A 22,707-nucleotide genomic window follows, 5' to 3' on the forward strand; every position below is an offset into this window, starting at 1 on the left:
CCATGTTTCAAAATAAAAAGGATGGGGTCAGAGCTTAGTGGTAAAACACCCCTGGGTTCAACCTCAGTACTGAAAAAAAGTTGGATGTGTGGATGGAGAACTTACTGGCACTAAGATCAATGAGGTGGAGGCTGGAGCTGGATCCCTGGGAGGAGGCCAGAGAGCAGAGCACAGATCTGAGGCTGCAGAAATGCCATGCCAGGGAGGGCAGGAGGGGCCCTAGGGAGACACCCCACGGGGAGGGATTAGGCGAGAGAAGAAGAGGAGCAGGGGCCATTTAGAGCCTCCTCCTTGCTCCTGTATTAGTTCTGACTCTTGAGGCTGTTTCAGAAGGCAAGTTGCTCTTCTGGAATGCAGATCCTGCTGGGCCACTGGGGAGTCAAGGCAGCCCCAAGCCCAGCTCTAACCTATCTGCCTGGCTTTTGACACCCTGCTTAACAGATTTCCCCTGGTCTTCCTCAGCCTCAGCCCCTGGTGAGGCCCCTCCATCTAGCCCTTTGTCTTCAGGAAAGCACAAAAGTGGTGGAGCCACATGATACTCCCCATGGTGGCCCCACCTGCAAAGGGAAGAAGAGACCCCAAAGTCCGTGACCCCACTATGCCCTGTCATTGCATCTCACCCTTGAAAGCTCCGTGTGAGGTTTTGACATTCCTCTCATTTGATACACAAGGACCCTGGGGCCGGAGACACTAATGCGCCTGCCCAGGGCCACCCAGATGCTCAGCAAAGGAGCCAGAATCCGAAGCCATAGCTGTTTGGATCCGACATCCGCGCCGTTCCCACTACAAATGGCTTTGGCTTTTGTGGCGCTGAGCTCCGTATCAGAAAGCTGCATTTCTCGGGTGAGAAATATGTTTATTGTCCCGGCTGTACATAAGATGCAGGGCTGCTGGTGTCCTAATTAGGGGAACCTCGGGCCTGAATTAATGAACAAATGCACGAGAGAGATGTTCACAGGCTTTGGGGAGCAGGGCTGGTTTTCCAAATGGCTGTATTTTCAGAGGCTATGGGGGGTAATAGCACCAGGCAGCAGAGTTCAGTGGGGAGATGAGGGAAAAAGAAGATCTCTCTCCACAAAGCCAAATCCCGCAGTTCCCAGGGCTGTAAACTCCTAGCACCGACTGGCAGGCTTGTTGATTTCACTCGCTTGAGCTGTACGGTTCAAAGGCCCAATGACAAGTTCCAGAACATTCCAAACAGGGTTTCAGGGGACGAGCTGATGAGTTCCAAAAGGTTGCTCACAAAGGATTCTCCCGGAAGAGACATTTGCACAGAACTGGATCTTCATTAATTAAGAGAGCACGTGGGATTCCCAGTCGGAGGAAAACGAAATCTGCATAATGCATCAGATTAGAAATGAGAAATGTTGCAGCTGCCACGGAGGTCTTCTTGGCTTGTGAGTCCAGGTGAAGCTCAGAGCTCACTGAGCTAGTCACGGAGCTGCCAGGAGGTAGCAGGGGGAGAGCGGCTCCTGGCGCCCAGCAGCACACGGCTCCTGGGGCAGACAGGCATGTGGACCTGGACGTGCGCAGGTTGGGGTCTGGAGATGATGCCATGCAGCCAGGGAAAAGAGCAATTCTGCCAGAAAGAGGGGGAGTTGGGCGATCCCAAGGTGAGTTCCTGCAGAAAGTGACCATCCTGGTTGGACTCTGAGGGAGCGTTCTGTTGAGTAAAGACAGGAGAGGGCAGTAAGGCTGTGCCCAAAATACCCAACAAGAACAACTGTTTGGCTCAAGGTGTCAGAGGTTCAGTCCACGGTTGGCTGGCTCTATGGCAGAGACATCATAGCGGCTGAGGATGGTGGAGGACAGCTGTTCAACGTAGGGTGGCCAGGAGCAGAGAAAGAGGAAGGGACCAGGGATAGATGTATCCCCGAGGCCACGCCTTAGTGATGGACCTGCTCTGCAACACCCCAGCTGCCTAAGTCATTACCCACTACGTCTATTCAAATTATGGAGCCATCAATGGATTTATACACTGATGGGGGTCAGAGCCCGATTTAATTATTCCACCGCTGAGCATGTCTACATTGCTAATACATGAGCTTTCCTGGGGTACACGCTATATCCAAAGGATAAAAGGGCCATGGGGGAGCCAGTGCGGAGGCAGAGGAATGAGCAGCACTGCATGCTGGGACAACCTGGCAGTGCCACTTTTTGCCGTTTAAAGAACAAGAGGAGATGAAGAGAGGAGGCAGGCTGAAGCATGGGGATCGTGGGTGCCCTGGTAAGCGCCTCAGGAACCAGTGGGAAGCCCACGCTGGAAATGTCATGATTAGACGAAGCAGTAGGGGCCAGGCCTGCCGGGGATGCTTCCGGGGACATTGTGAGCTTCAGCGTGGGGCGCTTTGAAGGTCGGACACTGAGTGACTGGGCAGAACACTTGGATGAAGCTTGTTACCCAACAGAGTGCACATCAAACACCCAGCACGCTAACTGCTCAGGAAAGGCCGAGTGCCCAACCATAAGCCCTCTTGGTTCCTCATCGGAAAGGTGGGATACATCAAAGAGATGACATATGGATAAAGATGGGGACGAGGCCTCTGTGCAGCATGCCTCGGTAGATTGTGCAGATGCAACTGCACGTGTATAGAAGGCACACAGCATAGTGCCTGACAGATAGTAAATGCTACCAGTCTTATCACTTAGATAGTTACTTATTGAGAGTGTACTGAGCCCTGGGAGCCCGCAGTGCGTCAGACCCTCTCCTGCATTACGGAGCTCACAGTCTCACAGGGGAAGCAGACCCCAAGGAAATCCTAACCTATTACTAGTGCGTATCAGCCAGGGAATAGTGGTAGCACAGAGAGATGAATGGGCTGGTGTGGGTCGGCACTTACCACGTGTCAACCCCTTCCCACCAGCAGCAGCAGTGAGCAGACAGGGCTGTCATGGTAAGGCCATCTCCGCCTTGCCAGAGTCTCCTTTTAGAGGTGATGGAGCCTGTGGGAGTGGCTGGTCCCTGTGCAGGGGAAGTGACAGGGCCAGCGCTCAGTACCACCTGTGAGGACCCCCTGCCCACTGGCCTTCCTAAGAACTGGTCATGCCCTCCCTGGCCCCCTCTGTTGTTCAGAGAGCACCTTCTGTGCCCAGCAGTGTTCTAGGATGGAAACCACATCCATGAACAAAGTAAGCAAAAGCCCTCACTGGCATGGCTCGTCATTTTAGAGCTTGAGATGCTTATTTTTTTGAGGAATAATTTTCATGCAATAAAATGCCCTCTGTTAATATACAGTTCTATGGACTTAGACAAACATATGTAGTCATATATGTGAATTCAGACACATAATATGCAGGCAGGAAAAGGCCTTTCATTCATATATAGTTCTATGAATGAGCTTAGATAAGCACAGATAGGCAATAAAGATGTATAAAAGTTTCACTGTCTCCCAAAATTCCCCCGTTCCAGGTTCCTGGCAACCAATGATTGATTTTCTACCCCCCCCCCACTCCTTGGTGTTTGGTATTTTCTATTCCAGAAAGGCATAGGATTGGAATGCTAACAGGCAGGATTTCTATTCTGGCTTTCTTGGTTAGAAAGGATTGAGGCTTCTCCTGCCGTGTGCATCAGTAGCATTGCTTCTGGTCGCTCAATGGAACACCGCCACGCGGGTCGCTCAATGGAACACCGCCACGCGGAGGCGCACACATTGCGTTTGTTCATCAGTTAAGGGCATTTGAGTTGTTCTTAAATTTATACAATTATGAATAAAGTTGTAATAAACACTTGCATACAGGGTTTTGTGTGAACCTAAGTTTCCACTTCTCTAGAGTGAGTGCCTACAAGTGGGACTGACGGCTCCTATGGTGAGTGCATGCTTAACTTCCCAAGGAACCACCAAGCTTTCCCAGAGTGGCTGAACCAGTGTAGACCCCTTAAGTGATGGATGAGAGGCCAGATGCTCCTCACCGTGGCCAGGACTTGGTGCTGTCCCGTGGTGGTGGTTAGCCATTCTAATAGGTGGGTGGTGTTTTTAGTTTGTAATTCCCTGTGACTATCGGTGTTGAGTGTTTTTCGTTGACCTCTTTCCCATCTTTATCCGTATGTCATCTCTTTGATGTATCTCTCCAAATAATTTGCCCAGTAGTTTATTGGATTTTTAAAATTATCAGCCAGGTGCAGCAGTGCACACCTGTAATCCCAGTACTCGGGAGCTGGAGGATCACAGGTTCCAGGTCAGCCACGGCAACTTCTCAAGGCCCTCCACAATTTAGGGAGGTCCTATTTCAAAATAAGACAGGGCTGGAGGTGTGGCTCAGAGGTGGAATGCCCCTGGGTTTAATCCCCATGACCACACACACGAAGAAAATTATTAGGTGCTGAGCGATCTTTATACACTCTGCATACATTCTTTTATTGGTTGAGTATTTTGAAAATATTTTCTCCTAGTCAGCTTCCTATTATCCTAAAGGAATCTTTAAAGAGCAGAGGTTTTCAGCTTTGATGAAGTCCAGTTTTGCATTTTGCACGTATGGCTCATGCATTTGGTGCCATAACTAAATATAATATCCCCACAGGAGGTCAAAAGATTTCCTCATTTGCGTCCTTGGCGAAGTTTTACACTTTAAGGTCTTACATTTAGAGCCATACTGCATTTTGAGTTAAAATTTCAACACGGTGCATGGTGTGGATCAAGCTGTCCAACTTTTCCAGCACCATTTCCTGAAAACAGTATTTCTTCTCTTTTGGCTTTGCAACTTTGTCAAGACTCAACGGACCGTAAATGGCAAGTTTATTTCTGGATTCTAGTTCTATTCCATCAGTCTATTTATTTATAATTGGCTAATAGCACATTTCCCTGAGCTTTATAATAATACTTAAAATCTAATAGTGAGAAGCCTTAACTCTTCCTGTCAAAATTACCTTGGCTATACTGGTATTTTTGCCTTTCCAAATTAATTTTAGAATGAGCTCACTGGTGTCTACAGAAGAAAAATCCTGCTGGAGTGCCATTAGGACTGCCCTGACTGTCAGTCTAGAGGGAAGTAACAGCGTACCAATGCGGAGTCTTCCACCCTGTGAACACACAGTGGCTTTCCATAGTTTAAATCATCTTGAATTATTTTATCTGTGCTATAGTATTTAGTATCAGATTTGGCACTCATTTGTTAGACTTATACTAACATCTTTTATGGATCGAGTGTTATTTCAAGTGCTACTTTAAAATAAATTATTTCTCAGTTATTAATTGCCAGTTTACAGAAATATAATTTTTTACATATTGATCTTTATTTTAGTCAGCATTCTCACTGCTGTGATCCAAAAGCCTTGCCATGCAAAACTCAGAGGAAGAAGGATGTTATTTGCCCTTAGTTCTGGAGATTTAGGTCCATGTTAGACCAGCTTCTAAGCAGGAACCAGGACTATAGGTCCTCAGAGTATCATGGCTGGGAACAGAGGGAGAGGGTGAGAGCTGAGAGGGTGGGATCAGCTCATGGCAGCAGGGGACAGAGGGGAAAGGAAGCAGCCCACCTGGGACATCACTGTCCTAGGCCATGCCCCCAGGGGACTCTTCCACAGCAACCAACCCCCACCTCCAACTTGGCTGCCATGTCTACCACATGAGATCTGGGGGGCATTTTAAATCCAAGCAGTAATGCTCTTGTATCTTAAATTTTACTAAACCCATTTATCCATTGTAGCAACCATTTTAGTAAATTCTTTGGTATTTCTGAATATATAATCTTGTTTGCAGATTGTTGTATTTCTTCTTTCCAACGTGTTTTAGGTATTTATTCATTGATTCATCTTACTTTCCTTTACTAAAATATTTAATAAACTTTTGACCCTTATCTTAGTTGGAAATCATAACATATTTCAACAGTCAGTATGATAGCAACTATAAGATCAACCTCGTCTCTGTCAGGTTGAGAAATCTCCATCTATTTTTAATTTGTTTTTTATCCTAAGTGAATTTTGAATTTTGTCATATAGCTTCTCTGAATCTATTGAGACCATCAAATTGTTTCTTGTCTGAAGTCCATTGAAATACAACTGGTTGATTTGAAAGGCTGAACCAGCCTCAACATCTCCAGAATAATTCCCAGTGATCATGATGTCTTGTACTTTTTACACTGTGGTGAAATCAGTTTGCTAATATCTTGCTCACAATATTTACATCTGGGTTCATGAGGAATATCTGTCTCTTTATTCTTCCATAACAAGTGCGTGCGCGCGCGCGCGCGCGCACGTGTGTGTGTGTGTGTGTGTGTGTGTGTGTGTGTGTGTGTGTTGGTATAGCAATATAGTAAATTGGCAATATTTCATTTCCTTCTATTTTCTGAAAAAAAATGTGTAGGACTGGTGTTATTTCTACATTTACTTGGTAGATTTTTTTCCAGTGAAGATATTTGGGCCTGAAGTACTCTTTTAACTCTTTTAAGCTTTTAACTATGAATTCAATTTCTAGAAATACATAAATATTAAGATTCAATAGTTTACATCTCTCAAAGAATTCACAGTCACATGTCTATAATCCCAATACTTGGGAGGCAGAGACAGAAGGATCACAGGTTCTGGTACAACCTTAACAACTTAACCAAGGCCCTTAGCAACTTAGTGAGACCCTGATTAAAATGAAATAAAATTGATTATTGCTGGGGGGCATAGCTCAGAGAAAAAATATCTCTGGGTTTTCAATTCCCAGTTACCAAAATAAAGAATGTGTGTATTTAATCTAACTTTTCAAATATTTGAGCATATGTATATTTATAATATACACTTATTGTTCTTTTAATGAATGCATATTCTGCAACTCTGCCCCTCTTCTGTTCCCAAGTTGATAATTTGTGTTTTCTCTCTGATTTTCTGTCATTCTCTTTAGAGATTTATTTCATTTGTTGACCTATTTAAAGAACCAGCTTTTAATCGTTATTGATTTTCTTTGTTATTTTTCCATTTTATATTTTACTGATTTATTTCCTATCCTCTTTGTTACATTTTCCCTTCTGTTTACTTTGGGCTTAATTTCTTCCTTGTATTCCAGCTTCCTAAGGTGTAAATTTAGATAGTTGATTTAAGATTTGTCTTCATTTCCAATATGAGCATTTAGTGCTATATATTTCAAGCCCATCTTTTGCTATATCCTACAAATTTTAATATTTTTGTTTTTATTTTCATTCAGTTACAAACAAATCAAACATTTGTGCATTTTCCATATCAGTTTCTGTTTTTCCTGTCTAGAATAATTCTGGGGTGATCAGGGAGAAGACCTTACATGATTTCTTTCTTTCTTTCTTTCTTTCTTTCTTTCTTTCTTTCTTTCTTTCTTTTGCAGCTCAAAGTTAGAATATTCCTGGGTTCAATCCCCAGTATAACATTTTTTTATTGGTGCACTGTATTCATACATCATAATGTTATAAAGAAAATACTTTTGTAGACATACATGCAGACATCGCCCAGTTAGCCCCTACCCGATCCCCACCCCGTTCCCTCCCCATCCCTCCTTCCCATGCTTGGCTTAGTGGTTGACATCTAGTTTTATAGCAATTTATCCATATTAACGATGATAATCTCCATAACAGTTTCATTTGTCTGATACCAAGCTTTTGATGACTTAAAGATAACATTTCAATATTTCTTTTTGCTTTCTTTCTTACCAGAGAATATTTTTTTCTTTTTTTTTTTAGGGGAAACTATCATACATTTATTTATTTATTTTTCAGAAAAAATCTATCCTGATATGGAATATGGACTCTAGATACCCAAAACAATCTCGAAGAAGAACAAAGCTAGAAGATGTATATTTTCTGATTTCAAACCATATAAAGCTACAATAATTGAAACAGTGTAGTACTGTTATAAGGGCAGATATATAAACCATTGGAGTTAAATAAAAGCCTAGAGCTAAATTCTTCCATATATGGTCGAGTTATTTTTGACAAGGTTTCCACGAACATTTGGTGGAGGAAATACTAGTCTTTTAACTATATATTGTTGAAAATAATAATTACATGAAAAAGAATAAAATTGGACCCTTACCTAACACCATATACAAATAGTATCTCAAAATAGATAAAAGACCTAAATATAAATCTTAATACTATAAACTTTTAGAAGAAAGTCTGGGTCATAAAACCTCAAACATTGAAATTGGCAGTGATTTCTTGGATATGATTTCAATGGCACAGGCAACAAAAGGGTAAACAAACTCCCTAAAAAATAAAAAAATATTGTATATCCAAAGACAATGTAAACAGAGTTAAAAGTTACTGATAGAATGGGATAAAATATTTCCAAATGCTAATCTGAAGGTATAGTAATATTCCAACTAGAAATCCTAAAACTTAGCAACAATAAAAGCAAACGATACAATTTAGAGATAGGTAAAAGACTAACATAAATAATGAATCTCCACATATAACCAATCTTAGTTGTCTATTGGATGGAAAATCTTCTTTCTCTGGTTCTGGTGTGTGTTACCTAATTCTTCTTTGTAGTTAATCTCTTTGAGTATTTTCTCTAGCGCTGGTTTTGAAGACACAAATTCCTTCAGTTTCTGTTTGTCGTGGAAGCTTCTTACTTCCCCATCTAATTTGATAGAAAGTTTTGCTGGGTAGGAAATTTTTGGCTGGAAGTTGTTTTCTTTCAGAGTTTGGAATATGTTACTCCAAGCCCTTCTGGCTCTCATGACTTGGTTTGGGAAGTCTGGAGTGATTCTAATTGGTTTGCCTCTGAATGTCACTTGGTCCTTTGTTTTTGTTGCCTTTAAGATTCTCTGCTTGGCTTCCACATTGGTCATTTTGACAATTATGTGGCGTGGGGATCCTCTTCTCTGATACTGTCTAAAGGGAGTTCTATAAGTTTCCTGGACCTGTGTATCGACCTCTTGCTCTATGTTTGGAAAATTTTCTGCTCTTACTTCCTTGAAGAGATTGTTGATCCCTTTGGTTTCACTTTCTTTTCCCTCCTCTATTCCAATTATTCTTAGGTTAGCTCTCTTAAAATGGGCCCATATTTCTTCAATGTCAGATTCCTGCTATCATATTTTTTTTTCTAAATTAGAAACTATGCGTTCATTTTTGGATTGATCATCTTCTAAGAGCGAGATTCTATTCTCCATGTGGTCTAATCGGTTGTTTGTACTTTGAATTGAGGCCTTTACTTCATTAATTACATCCTTTATCTCTTTTTGGCTTTCTCTGAATTCTTTTTGAAACACCTCTATTATTTCTACAGTTATTTTCCTGATTTGATCTTCTAGAAATTTCTGAATTTCTGTTTTATCGGGTTCTGATGTTGTGGGGTTGTGGGCATTCATTGTTCCATTGTTATTCCTCTTTCCCACGATTTAGGAAGTTTGTGCCTTCTCTGGGTTCTTCCCTTGGGTCACTAAGACTTTACTTAAGGTGCTCTGGATCTCGAGTCTGTGGTATCTCGGTCCCCACTACTCCTTTGCTGGGTTGTATCGCAGAGTCTCAGACCCTGGGAGTCAATCGAGGCTGCTTTAGACCATGGGGGGTGCCAGGTTGGGTGTTCTCCCATGGTGTGATATCTCTGCCACCGCCACTCCCCCACTGGGTCAAGTCCCTGGGAGTACAGTACTGGGATTTCTCTTCTAGGGGACACCATTTGACTCACTGTTGTTGAGTGCGCAGATGGAGCTGTAGTGGACTTGGTGAATTCGCTGCTGCTGCCGCCGATGGCAATATGGCACCGCTGCCCCACCCTCGGTCATGAGGCTGGTGTATTTCTTTTCTGTTTTTGAGCTCCGCTCTGAGTCCCTGCAGGGTGTGCTGAGCCCAGCCTCTGGGAGCTTTAGATGCTCCCTGCGCCGAGAAATCCCAAATCTGCCGAATCCCATCCAGCTGTTCTGCAGCGGCTCACCTTGGCTCGCTGTCCGCCGCTCCTCTCTGGAGCTGGTTGGCTGTTGAGTGTGTTGGTCTGGTGCCGTCCGGTGAGGTCGCCGCTGCCGCCGGCAGTGAGGCACTGCTGCTGCGTCCTCGGGTGTGAGGCCGGCTTATTTCCTCTCTGGTTCTGAGCTCCGTTATGAGTTCCCCTCCTTTCTGGAGCCTGGTGCTGCAAGGGAAAATGGCACCCACTGTTTCGCGCCGCGGCTCTGGCTGCAGCACTGCGGTCTGGTTTCTTTCTGGTGTCTTGTTTTTCCAGCCCTCCCTCTTTTTCTCTGTCCCTTGTAATTACATTTTTTGTTTCTCTGCTGATGGTGTTTTCTGGCTATGAAAGGCACTGATTTTGTGGTAATAGAGATTGGTTGTTAGCGGGGCTCGTAAGCCCTGCTTTTCTCTCTCGCCATCTTCCCGGAAGTCAATTTATTTCTTTTTAATTGATGACATTTGTCTTATGGCCAAGACAGGGTCTATCCTGATGACTATTCCATATACACTTGCAAAGAATGTACACTTTTTTGTGTGGTCATGTGTTCTTTAAAGGTTAGGTCAAGACGTCTGATAGCATTTCTCAGGCCTTTTATATTTTCATATTGATTGTCTCTCAACTTCTTATAGCAATTATTAAGAGTATATAAGTTCCCATATATAATTGTGAATTTTCTCTTTTCCTTACACTACAATTCGTCTTTGTATTCTGATGATTTGTTGTAAAATGTGTACATATTGAGGACTGCTACATTTTCTTGGCAAATTGCTTCACTTGCCATGATAGAATGTTCTTCTTGTGTCTTGTTCTCAAGTTTGCTTTAACTGGCACAGTTGTCCCTTAGAATCTATAGAGAATTTGTTCCTGGATCACTCTCCACCCAGAATTTTAAAAACTGTGAATGCTCAGTCTTTATATAAAATGGTAGTATTTGTATATAATCTATACACATCTTTTTTTGTATTTTAAATCATTTCTAGATTATTAATATAACTAAAAACCAAAATGTAAATGCCATTAAAACTGTTTTGCTCAATTTTTCTAGGGAATGATGACAAAAAATGTCTGCACATGTTTGATCTTGCTGCAACTTTTTTCTGAATATTTTCAATCTACAGTTAGCTGAATTGATGGATGTGAAACCTGCAGGTGCAGAGAGCCAGCAAAATTAAGATGGCCGTTTCAGCTTTTTTTAGCGTCTGAATGGTGTATTTAGTGGTGTCCTGGTAAATGTCTAACAAATGTTCTCTATAAAAAATAAAAAGTCCCGATTTGTGCATTTTCTCCTTATTGCTATGTAAGATGCCCTACTGTGGCTGACTTCAGGTTACCAACATGGTATCATCAAACACAGAGATGCTAGCAGAGTGCTCCTATGAGCCAAGAAAAGTGCTCCAGCACAACTCCATCAGTATCTCTTTTCATCCTTTGTTTTTAACCTGTCTCTGTGAATTTATATTTAAGGTAAATTTCATTTAGTCAGTCTCTTTTTAATCTAAAAATCTCTGTCTTTTCATTGATATTTTGGCCATTTATACTTAATATAATTACAGATATGGTTGGATTTAAGTCTATTATCTTGATTTTTCTTGTATTTATTCCATTTTATATATATTTTTTTTTAATCTCTTATTCACCTTACCTCCAAAGTTTTTTCTCTATCTTCAATTTTATAGATGATGTACTTGTATGCAGTGTACTTTGGGTTTTTGTGTTTTTCTGGTTGGTGTTCTCTAAGCTTCTTGAATGTGTAGTTTGATTAGTCTTTTTTGGAAGAGATTGTTATCTGCAAATATAATTTTCTGAAACAGTCACTCTCTCTGTACTCCTGTGATTCCACCTCTATGCATATTACAACTTTGATTGTTTTCTTCGTAGCTTTAAGATTCTCTGCCCTCCTTTTATCTCTTAAGGTTCCTTTCTAGGTAGTTCTTTTGGCCTGCCTTCAGGTCTATGGATTATCTTGTTGGAAACATTCCTCACCCCTGGGACTATGTTTTGGTGTTGGTTATATGGTGTGATTTTTTTTTATAGTTTCTATTTTTCTGTTGAAATCTCTGGGGAATTTATGCATATTCTCCACTTTTCCACTAAAGATGCTGAAAATTTTAAGTTCCTTGTCTGTGAGTCCCAACACCTAGTTCATATCTGAAAATGGTTCTGTTGATTTCTTGGGCTCTTTGCTATGGATTTTTGGATTTTGCTTTGTCATATATCTTCTAGCTTTTGGTAAAATCTGGACATTTTAGGACCATGTTTATACCTAGAAATGCACATACCTCCTCCACAACTGTGCCTTCGAGTTGGTGTGAAGGAGGTTTGCATTGGTCAGATCAGGAGTTGGGCTTCATTGCTGTGGACCCAAGTTGAGTTATTATAACCTCAGTACACCACGGGGCTGGACTGAGTTGAGGTGCCAAAGCACTTTTCTCAGTGTTCCTGCCCCATCTACAGCTGGGGGTTGTCTATGGGCTATGCCTCTCCATGCCCCATCCCCAGGCGGACCTCTGGCTCTTGGTGCCTATTACTTGCTGATCTTGGATGACTGGGGGCAGCCTACGATCTCCCTTGTTTTGGTTCAGCCTCAGTCCTGGGTAGGCTCTGTGTCGATAGGTCTTGGGATCTGATAGGTATTCCAAATTGATCTTCTATCTTTCCAACAGTATGAAATACTAGTAATCGTCTGATCCCTGGATGATTTTCTTTCTCATTTGCATGGCAGAGGTCTACACCTGACCTCATGTGAAAACACAGCTACACTAAAATTCTGTATAAAATTATGAATAATATGCAAATGGAACATGTTTCCAAATACAGAAAATAAATTTCATGTTTAGATTCAGGTCCTATAACCCAAGCGATCTCATTATGTATATGTAAATAGCTCAAAATCTGAAAATCCAAGCATTCTGGATAGATACTCATCTTGTATGTAATGGACTTTTTTCTGGCATGAGATGCTTTTTAGAAGTTCACCACCAGCTTTACATAATCACTGTGTAAGGTACGCTGATTCTAACCCTATGTTTTCCAGTTAGACCGCCACTCTTTGTGAAAACGTTGTCCTAGTCTACTAGTTGAGTCTGGCACATTTAACATGAAGTCATTTTCAGGTATGGGTTCATGACTTATTTCTGTGTCTTATAAGGGCTTTTCTACTTTATTCATTAGCTAATTAAACTTTCCTTCTGTTCCTTCTCCCATGACAATTGTGAAATCCTAATTTTCAACAGCTGAGCAGTTCCTGACACTTTAATGAAGCATCCCCAGAAAGAGAGATTATGGGACTGATATGGTGGGTTCATTTTATCTTAAATTAACATGCCAGCATGTGACACCTGAGCGCATCTGCTAGCTGAGAGCCAAAGAAAATTCAAGGGATCCAGGAGAGGGGAGCCCCGATGCTCATCACGTCTTTGACACTTTAATGCAAAGAATTATGACAGCGCTGTTGGACCGTCTGGGGACCCTGCACCACGTGTTGCCCTCTGAGTTGATTCACTTACCCGTGCAATTCATTGCCTGTTCAACAGTGAACTGACATATTAAAAACTAGCTCACATCTTCTGGGAACTTGCTTTGTGCCGGCCCCACAACCAAACTTGTCAAGCACGTTCTCTCATTCTGGGGTAGGTAGGGACTATGCTTATTCTGGGGACTCTGAGACTGGGAGGTGAAGTGCTTTCTCAAGTACTGACAGGCAGCAGAGGCGGCCACTGAGATTCAAAGCAGGGATGTTGTGACTTTGACTCCTTTGCTCCTGTGATTCCTTGAGCACCTGCCTGCGGGCAGCCTCAGGTTGGCCTCTGCAGATCTGGGCTTAGTCAGGACCCTGCCCATAGAGCACACACCTGCGAGGAAGTGGGCAAGAGGGTCATTTATTGAAATACAGCTTAGTCACTGCTACAAGGGGGAAGGGACAGGGTTGGAGAGAATCGAGAACATCGATTGATGTGCTGGGGAAAAGCAGAGGGGAAAAGGGAAGACAAAGGAATAACAAGAGATTGGGTGAATATTCTCCCAGGGGAGTGGAACTTGATCTGGGTATTGAAGTATGAATAGGAGTTTATGAGTATGAAAAGCAGAATAAATATTAGCAGACAAGTAAGTCAGAGAAGATTAAAATAAAGTGTGTGCTATTCTTTGAAGTTGGCACAATGGGGTAATAAGGATAATGGCTAGATATGATGCTGTGGGGGGATTGGGGCCTATTTTTAGGACATTTTCATGCCAAGGATTTTTAACTTTATCATACAGTAAATAGGAAAAGTTGATTTGAACATATAAACACAACAAAAACAGCAATCATATTGACTACATTTCTTGCGCACTTACTGTGCTATTAGTAAGCATTATATACATAACTACATTTCTTTTTTGAAAAAAAAAACATATGCACCTGGGCATGGTAGTGCATGGCTGTAATCCCAATACTTGGAAGGTTCAGACAAGAATATTGGCAGTTCATAGCCAGCCTCAGCTAGTTAACAAGACACTCAGCAACTTAGTGAGACTTTGTTTCAAAGTAAAAAATAAAATAGGAGCCAAGCGTGGTGGCGCACACTTATAATCCCAGCATTCGGGAGGATGAGACAGGAGGATCATGGTTCGCAGACAGCCTCAGCTACTTAGTGAGGCCCTTTGCAACTCAGTGAGATCCTGTTTCAAAATAAAGAATAAGAAATAGGGCTGGGGATATAGCTCAGAGGTAGAATGCCCCTGGGTTGCATCCCCTGTAAAGCAATAAAATAAAATAAAATAATAAAATAAAATAGGGTTGGGGGATAGCTTAAAGGTAGAATGCTCCTGGATTCAACACCTAGTACCAATGGATATATACAACAGATATTGTTATTCTTTTTACAGAGGAAGAAACTGAGGCACAAATAAGCGTTTACGCCCCTCCCTGACGGCCATTGTGCAGTACGCAGGGAGCTGCCCTGAGGGATGTGCCTTTGCTCCTTGGGCTCTCTGTTCACTGGTTCTGTGGACCTGGAAGGTCTCTGGGGCAGGCAGAGAGGGGGTTGTCAAGCACCAGGCTTGAGGCCACAGGGGGGTGAGGAGGCTAGTGTGAGTCCAAGCAGAGATGTAAAAGGACCAGAGTGGAGGCCAGCAAGGAGGCGAGAGAGGAGTTCCTGGAAGGGAATAATGATGAGGCTTGGGGACCAATCGAGTGATCCGACACAGAGTCTGATAGAGAGGTCAGAGCCCAAGGTGACTCCCAGGTTTCTGACTCAGCAACGGAACACACCATTGGCTGAGGCCACTGTGACTGCGGGGCCTGTGGATGGGGGTGCCCAGCGATCGCTGGCCGCCCCACACTGGCCATCCTGGAGGCTGGGAGTCCAAGAGGCAGACCTGGTCTTGCCTTGAATGTCTCGTGGGAAAGAGACCTGAGTTCTGTTCTTGGCTGGACTGGATCTAACTCCTCCAACAGACCTCAGCTTTCTCATCTAGACAGAATTAGGGAGGAGGGGATGTCTTGGAGGCCCCCAGGCTGGACTGCAGCAATTCTGTGGCCACAGTCGAGCAAGGAGTACTCACCTGTGGACACAGAGCTGGGAGCCCACGAGCTCGCAGGCCAGATGTTGGAGTGTTTCGTGCTCTGCTGCAGCTATCAAAACCTTCCAGCTGGGCACGGTGGCACATCCCTACAATCCCAGTACTTGGGAGGCTGAGACAGGAGGGTCACAGGCTCAAGGACAGCCTCAACAACCAAGATCCTTAGCCACCTAGAGAGCTCCTATTTCAAACAAATAATAATTTTTAAAAAGGCTGGGGGTATAGGTCAGAGGTAAACAATCTCCACTACCACAAACAAAACCAAACCTTCAGCAGTGTTCATGGCGCTCAAGCAGGAGGCTAATCCTGATCATCTGGGAAGCTATTGTATTTTTTATATCTCTAGTCTAATGAGGAAGTAAACTCTGTGGTCAGTGTAGGGTGGCAAATCCCACCAAATGTCTCTTCACATTTCTGAGAGGGAGGAAGACAGTTGCTCTCATCAAGCTCTGAGTCGTCTTGCTTCTCCAGGCAGCCAGTGATGTGTGGCCCCACCGCCCCTACGAATCAAACTCACTTCCCACTTAAAACCCACAATGGGAGGCTTGGCCAGAGCCTCTGGTTCCTTCCTGTGAAGGGCAGGTGAGTGGCTAGTGGCTCAAAACTCATGTTGTGGAGAAGATAACAAAATAATACTTAAGCTCCTAGATGGGGTTTGGCAGGCAGCAGCTGTTCTTTAAAGATGAGCTAACTTATTAGTATATAAAGTGGTTAGAATAGACCTTGGTACATAACAAGGGATAACTAAACGTTATTCTTTTTTTTTGGTCAGTCAACAAATGTTTCCTGCCTTCCTTCATGCCAGGCGAGGCATGGGGCACCAGAGAAAACAGTGTCTGTCCTCACAGAGGTTGGGGTCTGGAAAGCAGTCCAGTGAGCACAAACAGAGCAGGAGGTGGGGAGAGTGTGGGCCCAGCGAAGGCCCCTGTGGTAACCTGGAGAGGAGAGAGGTGGTGAGGAATAATAAGGGCACAGACAGACTGTGAGGGTTGGGATTCAAAGTGTCCCCCCAGACCTCCTGAACTGACAATGTGGCCGTGTCTGAGGGGCGGCATGGTTGAAGGAGGCAGGTCCCTGGGGCCGTGGCCTTGAGCCCCTGAGCCCCTTCCTCTCTCTTTCCCTCCCATTACCATGAACTGAGAGTTCTACCATGAGCCAAATACATCTTTCCTCCTCTAGGTTGAGCTTGTCAGGTATTTTAGTCACAGTGATGCAGGTGTGACTGAAACGCACATCTGCTGAGGAATCCACGGCAAGTGTGAGGAACCTTCTCTGGTGCCTGACTGATTCTTGATGGATATAACCCTTGAGCTATAGCTTTGATGAGAAAGCCTGGAACCTAGGCAGAGAGAGGGACAGAGACAGAGACAGGCATTCCAGGAACAGCACAAGGATGAGCAGGTGGGGCCAGCGTGGCCACGAGTAACCGCAGTGGCACAGTCCTGAAGTTTAGAGCGGTTTAGAAAAACCATCTGTGGTCTTGCTCTCTATGGATTCGGGTACCTGGGGTCAGCTGTGGTCTAAAAATGGAAGAATTCCAGAATAAGAGCTCATCATTTTAAGCTGTGCAGCATTCTGGGGAGTGTGATGAATCCCCTGCTGTCCAGCCCAGGACATGAGCCATCCCTTTGCCCAGTGTGTCCATGCTGTATACGTTACCCTCCCGTTAGTCACTTCACGGTGTGGAATTTCAGATCGATGGTCATAGTATCACGGCGCTGTGTTCGCGTAACCCTTACGTGGCAGCCTAACGCTACATCACAATGCCTGCCGTGACCTTGCTTTACCTCACATGGGCATCGTCTCTCTCACATCACTCTAAGAAGAAGTCAAGTACAGGCAGGCGGGACCTCAGACTCCCCTCTCCTCTGGCATCTGTTAGCCTCCAGGGCACTGCTGGTATTCCCCGAACAGGGAAGTAGGAAGACCTTTCTGCAGCACACTGCCAGGGTCCAAAGCATACTCACAAAGTGAAACTCCTCAGCAGCGGGAGGACAGAACGGGAGACTTGAGGACCAGAGGCCAGACACAGAGCCATCTCAGGAGACCCGGAGGCTCGAGCAGCATCAGAACAAAGAAGATGAGGAAAGTGGAGACGAGCCCTCCAGGCAGTAGAAGCTTCCAGGACTGTGACATCCATGCAGGCTCCTTGTTAGGGTTTGGTCATGGAGTGTCACCTAAAAAAGCACCTGTGTTGGCAACACAGAAACGATCCGCAGTGAAGTGGTTGAATCAGGGCTCTCACCCCAGCAGGGGTGAACACTCTGACATATTATTTATTTGAATGGATGTAACAGGTGGCTACCGTAGGCAGATGGATGCAGCTCCAGGCGGTAGGTCACTGAGGTGTGGCCTTGGAGACTATATCTATCCCGAGGCCCCTCTTTGCTCCCTCTCTGCCCCCCCCTACATCTGCCACCCTCTTGTTTCTGCCTTGGAGCTGGCCGCCCATGGACTGGCCTCTAAAACCATGAGCCAGGTACACCATTCTTCCTGAGTTGGCCTCATTGGATATTTTGGATATGGTGGCAAAACAGCTAATTAATATGCCCTTGACCTGGAAGTCAGCAGCAAGAGCTCAAGAGCCACCCCAGAGTGAGCTCAGGTGGCCGAGGCAAGTCAGTCTCCCTTCTCCCATGCTGGCCCGCTCTAACAAGCAGGGGACCCAACACGATGGTTTCCAAGCAACCCGCCACCTCTGCCTGCTGGCATTCCATGAGGGCAAGCACCATTTGTGCTTCTCAGGCACTTGGATGTGCTGGGCCGGCTCTATGGCATGGGATGACAAAGCCATGTGACCATTTATTAAGTACCTACTGTGTGCCGGCTGAGCAGCAGGCCCTGGGGGCGAGGCAGGGAGGACAGAGAGCGCCTCGGGCTGATCCCGTCAGCTCAGCCCTCCTGGTGCTCCCGAGAGCAGGGGGCAGGACTTGCTGTCAGCCAGCTCTGCTGGGCAAGCAGTCCACCTCGACAGGCTTCTTGAGCTGGTGTTGACCCCTGCATGGGTGCTGTGTAGGGAATCGTGACAGAGGACGAGGCGGTCTCGGTGACCTCTCCACCCCGGATGTGTACAGAGCGCTCACCCTGGGCCAGGTATCCTGCAATGCCATTGGCTTATATCTTTACCACATCCTCACAAGAGTCCAAGGGAGAAACCATTATTGTCATCTCTTTTTGCTTGTTGAACTCGGCCCTGGCGAAGCTGACCATCTTCCTGTTTCTCCACTCACCTTGCTGGGTTCTTGATGTCAGATAACCTCAGGGAACATTTCCTCAAAGGGTAACCTCATCTTTCTCCAGTGTGACCCTGAATCAATGTGCTTTTGTATTGAGAGAATGGCATATGAGCCTTGTTTTGAACAGGGTCGCAGCACAGACTTAAGACCCTCCTCAGCTGCCCAGCTCTAGGCTGCAGCTTCCTCCACACCAGTGGCCCTCTCTGAACCTCACCTGTAAAGTATATCAAATGTTACCACGCCCCAGGGCTGTTGGAAAGGAAGGAAGAGCCTACGGGTAAGAGCAGCCTATAAAAGATGAGGAGCTTGGACAAAAGGGCAGCTCGAGTTGGACCCCTGATCAGAGTCAAGCCCGAGCTACCCATCTGGCCGCCCTGTCCCCCCTCGCCTGCCTGGATCCAGCCCTGTCCTCCCTATGCTGAGTACCAGCCTGGAAGCAGAGTCGGGACGGCTTCAGCCATAGTACACAGGGCTCCCTGGGTCAGACTTTGGCTGCTCTGACAGCTGCCGGATGGATTAGATCTGCTAATCAGTTTGTTAGAAATAATCAACATTTCACAACATTTCCCAAAGGCCACATGAGCAGTCGTGAGCCCCTGTCCTCCTGAGGTAGGGACAGATCATGAGATTAACCCGCCACACAGCCCTTACAGTGGGACAGGGCCGTGGACCCCCAGGACGGGTGCCGGCTCCTGAAGAGGAAGGGCCCAGCACACTAGACTTCCAATCCTTCACTTTTTCCTCTATCAGAGTAAACTTCACATCATTCATATAACGTAAAGCTAGCCATTTATTTGTTTGTTTATTTATTTATTTTGCGGTACTGGGGATTTAACCCAAGGGCATTCCACCTTTGATCTACATCCCAGCCCTATTTTATTTTTTGTTTAGAAGCAAAGTCCCACTAGGCTGCAGAGATACTAAGTTGCTGAGGCTGTCCTCAAACCTGTGATCCTCCTATCTCAGCCTCCCAAGTACTGGGATTCTAGGCTTATGCCATCATACCCAGCACAACTAACCACTTCTAAGTGTACAACTCAAAGGCTTTAGTCCACTTGCCATGCTGTACAACCATCCTCTCTAGCTCCAAAGCTGGAGAGAGCCCCGGTACCCATGGAGCATTTCCTCCCCCTCTCGGCCCCACACCTCACTTTCTATGATCACCAGGTCTGCATATTTTATTCTGGACCCCGCCTACACTAAAGCAGAGTTGCTGCTGAGCCCCGGAGCAGACGCAACGGGTTCTAAGCACCCTGGTGTTGGCATCCCTGGGCGCGTAGTGCTCGAAGCAGGAGGGCACTGATGGGGTTCTCAGCCCCGGGGGCTCCCTTCTCCCTCTTCACTGTGTTTTGCCCACCCCGTTCTCCATAATGTCCAGGAGTCAGGATCCATCCGCCCACCTGGGGCCCTCGCCCAGCTGTCACGGAGGGACCACACCCCTGGAAGCGCCGGGTTCTTCTCCTCTCTTCTCTTCTCTGGGGTGGAGGCTGTGAATTACGGCGCTCAGCCATGCTCTCTCTTTTCGTTGGCAGCCCCGGAGGTCTTCCAGGTGTACGTGGACGGAGGCCCCGGGTACTCGTACCCCGTCGACTGGTGGTCCCTGGGCGTCACGGCCTACGAGCTGCTACGAGGCTGGGTGAGCTGTGCGGGGCGCAGGCCTGGAGCTGGGAGCCCTGGGCGGTCACGCTGGGCGAGGGATCCAGGGCGTCTGTTCCTGCGTGTGTGTGCTTCCTCCAGGGCCCTGCGCGAGCTTCTGGCCCGGCCCCATTCTACAGTCAGTGCCTGGCCAAATACCCAAGCACCCTGGCTTCAAACTCTCTACCCCAAAACACAAAGCATCTGAGCCCCCAATTTCCCAGCTTCTCTGGAAGCTCTTTAAAGGCAAGGCAAGAATCATGCTTCCTTATTTTTTTTTGGGGGGGGGGGGTTGTAGTACTGGGGATCGAACCCAGGAGCATTCTACCTCCAAGCTACAACCCATCCTTATTTTATTAATTAATTGATTGATTGATTGATTGATTGAAACAAAGTCTCGCTAGGTTGCTGAGTCTAAGTTGCTGAGGCTGGCCTCAAACCTCTGATCCTCCCACCTCAGCCTCCCAAGTGTTGGGATTACAGGCGTGGACCACCACACCCAGCTTTGTCTCATGTTTGTTCTACTATCTTTTCCAAATGCATAACTCAGTGTCCTGTAAAACTGGCCTGGGACGTTCACTATGCATTTTTATTTTAGCTCATTCGTATTTAATGGCTGATAATGACTAATGGAGCTATTTGGTGTCTAGTCATTCATATTTTTATTTGTGCAGAAAGTGTTATGACCAAAACTACAATTGCGGCCTATTTTCTTCGCCCAAGTATAATTGAAATGGCGTCCCCTCGCCTCTCAGGATCATGGCTTCCTCGTTGCTACAGCGGAAGAAGATCCTTTTGGTCTATTTCTGGAGCTGGAGTGGGTCCCGGGGCCTGGACTGGGGGAGGCCTGATCTGATTTCACTGGTCCCGGTAGCTCCCTGCCCAGCCAGAGCAGAGGAGTTCCTCCAGCCAGCTGTGGTTTTAACATTGTCTCACACTCATTTGCATACATGAATATTCATGTCAGAAGGTGGCTCCCTGAGGGCCAGGATAAGACTTATCCACTGTGGAGGTCCCCATTGTGTACTGATAGTGGGGAATGAAGGAAGGAAGGAAGGAGAGAAGTTTGAAAACTGGACAGTCTGAGTGCACGTGTATTTATCACCCTGTTTTAGTCAACACTTTTCTGCTCTTGATCTCAATTATTTCCCCTAAATTTGTCAAAAACATAATTATTATACATGATGTATTTATTTATTTTTGGTGTTAAGGATTGAACCCAAGGGGATTCTACCTCTGAGCTATACACCCAGCCCTCTCAAAAAAAAAAAATGTATTCTAGTATTTTCTAGTATTGAGGATGGAACCCAGGGACATTCTACTGCTGAGAAACCCCCCCCCTTTTTGAAACAAGATCTCTTTAAGTTACTGAGGCTGGCCTCCAGCCTGCAATCCTGCTGTCTCAGCCTCCCAAGTACTGGGATTACAGGCATGCACCACTATACCCAGCTTTCATGATGTTTTCTGAATGCAACAAGAAAAATGAACTTGTTTTCTCCAAAACAGAATGCAAACATTAATGTCAGACAGGGTTACGTGTTTCTGGGTGCATTTCTGGACACTTCCTGTGTTTCCGCTGGTGTTTGTGCTCAGAGGAGGGCCATGAGGGTCTACATATCTATGTAGATACTTATTAACCAGAGCACACAGGCGTCCACCAGAGACTGCTCACCTTACAGATCCCATCACACCAGGGCCCCTGGCCAGCAGGGCCCTGTGAGACACGACAGTGAGACACCTGGCACCAGAAGGGACCTGGGGTAGTTCCTCGTGGGTCAGGACCAGCTTGGATAAAGTCCCAAGGACAGAGTGGATCCTACTGCTTCAGAAATAAACCGCTTCATTTTTAACTCTACTGGGTTTTCTGCTTGGAGACCCAGGTCCCTCTTCCAGCGTCAGAGGGCCTGTGGCGTGGGGACAGAGAGGCCGGATGAAAGAGTGCCTGTCATCCAGTGCGCACCTTCCTCCCCAGTATTGCTTCCTGGCTTCATCTCTTGCTCCAAGGGCAAAGAGTTTATACAGATAGCTCCTGCTCTGTATTTCCTACTGGACCAATTGCTTTAGTCAAAGAGCTGTACCGAGCCGGGCATGGTGGCGCACGCTTGTAATCCCAGCACTTGGGAGGCTGAGACAGGAGGATTGCACAGGTTCAAAACCAGTCTCAGCAACTTAGTGTGATCCTGTTTCCAAATAAAATATAAAATAGGTTTGGGAGTATAGCCCAGAGGTAGGAAGCCCCTGGGTTCCACCCCCAGTACCACCAAAAATAAATAAATAAATAAATAAGCTGTACTGAGGTCCACACCCTGTGTGAATTGAGGTGTCCTCCTTGGAATCAGTGACTTATCAGTGACAGTGTCCCCGACAGGACCAAGGAGCACGGTCCCTCCTGAAGGTGGAAGAAAGTCATGATGGAATTTTTCAGTATGTGATGTAGGA

At 45.6% G+C, this 22,707-nt stretch overlaps 1 protein-coding gene across 2 annotated transcripts in view; it reads left to right on the plus strand.

The window, feature by feature from the left end:
* Positions 1 to 22,707, plus strand: part of STK32B (serine/threonine kinase 32B) — a gene marked incomplete at both ends in the record, with an annotated part of 391,796 nt that overhangs the window by 340,000 nt on the left and 29,089 nt on the right. For both annotated transcript variants that reach the window (XM_080698041.1, XM_080698042.1), the window contains one exon: positions 20,166 to 20,269. In XM_080698041.1, coding sequence (XP_080554167.1) covers positions 20,166 to 20,269 — 104 coding nt within the window. The remainder of the gene's footprint in view (positions 1 to 20,165; positions 20,270 to 22,707) is intronic.

The sequence above is a fragment of the Muscardinus avellanarius genome (assembly GCF_963383645.1).
Source record: "Muscardinus avellanarius genome assembly, chromosome: 6".
NCBI classification, from domain to species: Eukaryota; Metazoa; Chordata; class Mammalia; order Rodentia; family Gliridae; genus Muscardinus; species Muscardinus avellanarius.